We start from the raw sequence: 5,775 nt of genomic DNA on the forward strand, positions 1-5,775 counted from the left end.
AGGGCAAACTCGCTAAGTCAGTGTATAGAAAACGAAGTAAAATTCATCACCATGCGACCACCAGGGATAGAAAAATGTGGTTGTGAGAGGATTAATAACTCTCCAAACCAACAATGTCTAGTGTAGTCATCCACTTTTCGAAACCGAAAAACATATAAGACAGGAATATTGATGTTTGACAATATCAATCGCATGCAGCAGAAGAAAATTTCCATCCATATCAAGCAACAGTTTACCCAACAAAACTCAAAAGATTGCCAACACAGATAATATTGAGTCAAGTACAGAAAACAGTTTTATACTTTTTCTGGACAGCCCAGTCAACCAGAGGTACAAATAAAAGAAGCACCCAACATTCCAGCATATCATTTAAAACATAGAAAGTATGTTTCACACTAATGACCATAAAAAAGGGAAAATTGACTAACATTCACCCATCTAAAAGAACTAATAGAAAACCCCAATTTCATTGAACTGATCATTTGACTCAAAACATCACACAACTTGATAAGGTGCAAAGATTAAATTGTTTAAAATATACTTGCATGATGAATTTCATTCTTTCTCCCTGTGACTTATCTACAAATTACAAAAAGTAAACTGTTTCAACAAACAATGAAGAATTAAAAATGCTCGTTAGAAAATTAGCATCTTATTTAGTCCATTAAATTTACCACTAGTACATTCAAACTTTACATATGAAGTTTGTGGTAAAGCTTGGAAGCATAAGCACGTAATAAGGTGCTTAGCACAAAGAAGTGTACAAAAATAATGAAATGTTAATACTGAACAATTGACAAAAAAAAAACACATATGCAGTAATTTAGCATGTACAACGGGTTAAGTCAACTCATTCTTCTTAGTGTAGATAATATCGTTTGTTTAAAATAAAAAAAAAACATTTGTTTCTTAGTGTTGGAAATGTTAATGGCAAGCCTTGATCCAAATTATTTTAGATATGCTCTAAAATTGGGCTAAAAGGTAATGCAGAAACTATAGATGGGCCTTAAATGGGCCTCAAGCGCAGATATGGGCAAGTTAAAAACGCGTAGAATTTTGAGCGAATATCCATCAACAATGCTTCACAAGGGTGTTGACATCGATCACGAACGACTTTGTCATCGGCATCACCGTCGTTGATGTACATACGTAGGACCCACAACGACAATAACAACGGCATAATCCTTCTCAGACTTTTCTTTTCTTTTTTCAATCCCTCTATAAATAATAAAAATAAAAATAAAGGATTAAATCTCTAACGAATTCCTGAATTCTTCTTCCACCGATTCAGACTTTGCCTCTTGCTTCTCTCTCTCTCTCCCAAGTTGAATTAAATGGCGAGCGGTGGGTCCGATCAGAAGGGTCCGGTCACGTGCGGGTCGTGGATCCGCCGTTCCGAAAACGCCAATTGGGTGGTGTTTGGGAGGTCCAGGGCTAAGGACTCCCCTTCTTCCTCTTCGTCAGTTCTCGAGATCTTCTCCTTCGACCCCAAGACCACTTCTCACTCCTCCTCTCCCCTGGTCTCTCTCTTTCTCTCTCTAAAATCCGTGTTTTTATTTATTTTTTTTGGAAGCTTTTTATTCCTCTGTGAATTGGGTTTTTGTTTTGTTTTGTTTGAGGGGTTAACGTAAGAGAGCTCCAAGGAAGGTTGAGTTTGACTTTTGTGTTGGGTTGGGGTTGACTATTTTGGTTGTTGGTTATTTTGTAGACGACGCATGTGCTTGAAGAAGTGGAGGGTGATGTAGTTTCGATTGCGGTGCACCCAAGCGGCGACGACATCGTTTGCTCTACCTCTAATGGTGGCTGCAAGTTAGCTTCTTTCGCTTGTACTTATTTTTTTTTTCTTTCCAAGTTTACCATCTTTTTTGTTGTTTTCTATGGGTTTGAAATTACCTGGAAGTGCTTTTTATGGAAGCAAATGAATTTTTCTTAAAAATTTCAGCAGGCTTCTAATAGAAGTGCTTCTAGTAATAGCGCTTATGTAGGGTTTTCGAGAAGCATTTCCAGATTGGCCCTTACTATGTTTACAATTCATGTTCAGTGGGATATGTCATTCTTGGTTGAGCATGAAGTTTCCATTTTATGTTTCCATTGGAGCTTATCTTTTTCCTTCCCTTCATACACTTTCACGCGAGTGTCACCCACCACACAAAAGTAGAATACAAATTTTAGTTATGCGTCTATGTTCCAACGCAGAGGCTAAACAATAGTAGATGGCTCAGTTTGCAACAATATGATATGCTGTAAAATTTTCATCAATATTATGAACCAAGTTTATATAGGGTCTTGTGATAGTTAATGTGATTTTGGTCTCTGTAACCGGTGAATGTCTCAATGAAGCTTTCACATTTTATAGTATCACAAACCAGTTTGGAATCTAAGTAAAGACTCAACTTTGACATGGAAAACGTGGTTGATGTTGTCGGTGTAGCTCTGTTTGATTAACCTAAGGCTAACCATATGATTCACTGCTTGAATATTTGATAAAACTATACACTATTAGGGCTTTGATAGCGGGGTAAATGTATCTGTGGAATTCCTTCCGGCTTTTCAATGCTGTTTTATTTGAGTGGAAATGATATCTTTGCTTTATTGGATCAGTTGAAATTTAGAAACCAAAAGATAATTTGGTCTTGTTCTTCTTGATTCTGAAGTGGCCTAATATCAATGCTTTATAGTTGCATATTTTGATTCACTTCAACTGAAGAACATAAGTTTCATATCAAGATATTATTCAATTTTTGGCGCAGGATTTATAAGGAGAAAACTAAGACAGAGTCAAAAGGATGATGAGGATACTTTATTGCATGAATTTTATGTCTAACTCGCTATTGTTCATAGACTAGTTACCTTCTTCTCCTTTTGCTTCTCCTTCTGTGTTAGCTGGTCTTTTTATCGACACTTAGCAGACACTCTGTATTCCAAATATGACCACCATTGGTACTTTGCCTTACGTTGCCACTTTAGCATCTAGCTGTCGAATGAGGTTTTTTTTTTTTTTAATATTGTAGATCGTTTGAGTTATATGGCCAAGAATCAACTGCAAAGCTGCTGGCAAAAGAACTACCTCCTCTGCAAGGAATTGGTCCCCAGAATTGTCTAGCTTTTAGTGTTGATGGATCTAAATTAGCTACCGGCGGTGTGGTAAGCAGTAATCTATAGTTCCATCCGTTATTATCATTTGACTTCTCGTGCTGCTATTTTAGTTATCTTTTTTTGTTTGAAACATGTTTTTACTTGTGTCCTAATTAACTGTAGGATGGGCATTTGAGAATTTTGGAGTGGCCAAGCCTGCGAATAGTCTTAGATGAACCAAAAGCGCATAAGTCTGTGCGTGATATGGATTTCAGGTGAGAAATGAGTTTGGCATATGACCGTAAAAGGAGTTATGTATTTTAAGCAATGTCAGTGTAGTAACTGTAGTTACATAGGAGAAAACCATTACGATTTCTTGCAGTACTTATTCCACTCATCAAAGAATCTCTGAACTCATTGTTGAACCATCTTAGTCATGATTGAATATAGTATTAAAATTACAAGTTGGTAATATAATGAAAAAATAAATAAACAGGCGCTAATGGGTTTATTTTCCATTTTATTTTCTTTTGTTTATGGACTGAATTTATTTTGAGATTTCCATATTTGTCCTATTCTTGATTCTTAATATTTCAAACCTTTTCGTATTATATTCTAGCCTAGACTCCGAGTTCCTAGCTTCAACATCTACTGATGGCTCAGCAAGAATATGGAAGCTGGAAGATGGTGTTTTGACTACTTTGACTCGCGACTCGGTATGGATGATTTCTTTAACTTTTGAAAATAAACTGCCGATTTTCTTATATTCGCATAATATTAGGTTTCTTTTTTCCTTTGGTGGGATTTTGGCATAATGTTTTGTTTTTTATTTTTACAGGATGAAAAGATTGAACTATGCCGGTTTTCCAAAGATGGGACAAAACCCTTTCTGTTTTGCACTGTTCAAAAAGGTCTACCTCTCTGAATTCTGAAGTAAAATAATCTGTACTGCTATATTATTGGTTACCAGACAATTAAATGTATTTGTATGAATCAAACAGGCAATAAAGCTCTCACTGCAGTTTGGGACATGAGTACATGGAGTAAAATTGGGCATAAGCGGCTACTTAAAAAGTCCGCTTCTGTTATGTCTGTTAGCAAAGATGGGAAATATCTTGCGCTGTAAGCACTTAACTTTGCATTTGATCCTTTGTTTATAGTAATAGGCTTTACTTGACTATTTTTTAGATAACAAATTTCTCTGCTGGGTGCATCGATTTGAAAGTCAAAGATTGCTGGTAGTTGGATACTACATGGAAGACTTGTTGACACTTAGCGACTTGAGTAGGTTAATAGTTTGATACACACAGATTGGTGTGCTACCACATGTGTATTCATTTACTGAGTACACGTATAAGAGCAAGAACACCATACTTTCAATCTGCTATTTTATTTATTCAAAACCAAAGTATATGAATCAATCATTGATTATGTTCTTTTTTCGATCGTACGATAAGTCACAAAACATTAGGATACAGTGTTCTGATGCCTTGGTAAATTTGAGAATGCCATATGTTTGTAACATGGTTTATGATATCGCTTTGGCTAATATGCAATTATTTATTTTTAAAATTGCAGGGGAAGCAAAGATGGTGATATATGCGTGGTTGAAGTTAAGAAAATGGAAATTTGCCACTGGAGTAAGAGGCTACACCTGGGTACAGGCATTGAAACTTTGGAGTTCTGTCCAACTGAAAGGTAAGGTTTTTGAACCAGTTCTACACATGTGTTGTGTTTTGAAGCACCATAATTGATTGATCAATGCTTATACATCAAAGGACTTCTTAAACATTTCTTAAATATAATTGAATTTAACTTTATTTTGTAATGCAGTACAAATAAATGCATGCTTGTTTTTTTTTTTTTTTTGTTCTTTTTCTGGTTCTTTATACTTTTCTGAAAGCATTTGTCTTGATTCTTGACACTTTTCATTGGAATGAGTACCAACCCTTGCTGGATACGTCGAATGAAATTCAAATTTGAGACGATTTTGTTGTATATTTAGATATTGTATTTCTCACCCAAAAAATATTATAATTCTCTCCCCATTTGGTTCTTTTATACTATAACATATTCCTTGGTTTCAGGGTTGTGCTTACTACTTCTAGTCAATGGGGAGCTGTGGTGACCAAGTTAAATGTTCCAGCAGATTGGAAAGGTATCTATCTCTCTCTCTCTCTGTTTGTGTGTGTCTGTGCGTGTGCGTATGTGGTTGACAATTTTACTTACCCCTTGTTTCAAAAATGCAGAGTGGCAGATCTATCTGGTGCTTTTAGGGCTGTTTTTGGCATCCGCTGTCGCATTTTACATCTTCTTTGAGAACTCTGATTCATTTTGGAACTTCCCTCTTGGAAGAAATCAACCAGGAAGACCGCAATTCGGAGCTTTTTTAGAGTCTCCGCCTTCTGATGATAGAAATATTTGGGGTCCGGTAGATATGTGATGACTTTAGAATCGGCAACTGGACACAAACTATGCCAGTTATTTGAGGCGTGTAGAACATTTCTTGTAGCATTCACAGAAAGCGTCTAGCTTTTCGAAATGCATATTTGATTTGGGAATCCCCGGGTTTGTGTGCAAGTGCATTTTATGTGTGTAAACTTTTTCGTGCTACTAAGCGACGTTCTTGATTACGGGAGAAACTTGGATTTTTCTTCTCATATGTATAAGGGAGTGGACTGACCACACCATACTTCCCGA

At 36.2% G+C, this 5,775-nt stretch overlaps 1 protein-coding gene across 1 annotated transcript; it reads left to right on the plus strand.

Annotated features, from left to right (window-relative positions):
- Nucleotides 1-1,225: 1,225 nt before the first annotated feature.
- LOC126609744 (SEC12-like protein 1) lies at nt 1,226-5,775 on the plus strand. Its single transcript, XM_050277670.1, has 10 exons — nt 1,226-1,520; nt 1,709-1,809; nt 3,012-3,144; nt 3,259-3,350; nt 3,695-3,791; nt 3,914-3,986; nt 4,077-4,197; nt 4,654-4,773; nt 5,163-5,233; nt 5,325-5,775. Exons 1-10 carry the CDS (start codon nt 1,335-1,337, stop codon nt 5,516-5,518), a joined length of 1,188 nt encoding a protein of 395 aa, XP_050133627.1. The 5' UTR covers nt 1,226-1,334; the 3' UTR covers nt 5,519-5,775.

This window comes from Malus sylvestris, chromosome 2 (assembly GCF_916048215.2).
Source record: "Malus sylvestris chromosome 2, drMalSylv7.2, whole genome shotgun sequence".
In the NCBI taxonomy this organism is placed as follows: domain Eukaryota; kingdom Viridiplantae; phylum Streptophyta; class Magnoliopsida; order Rosales; family Rosaceae; genus Malus; species Malus sylvestris.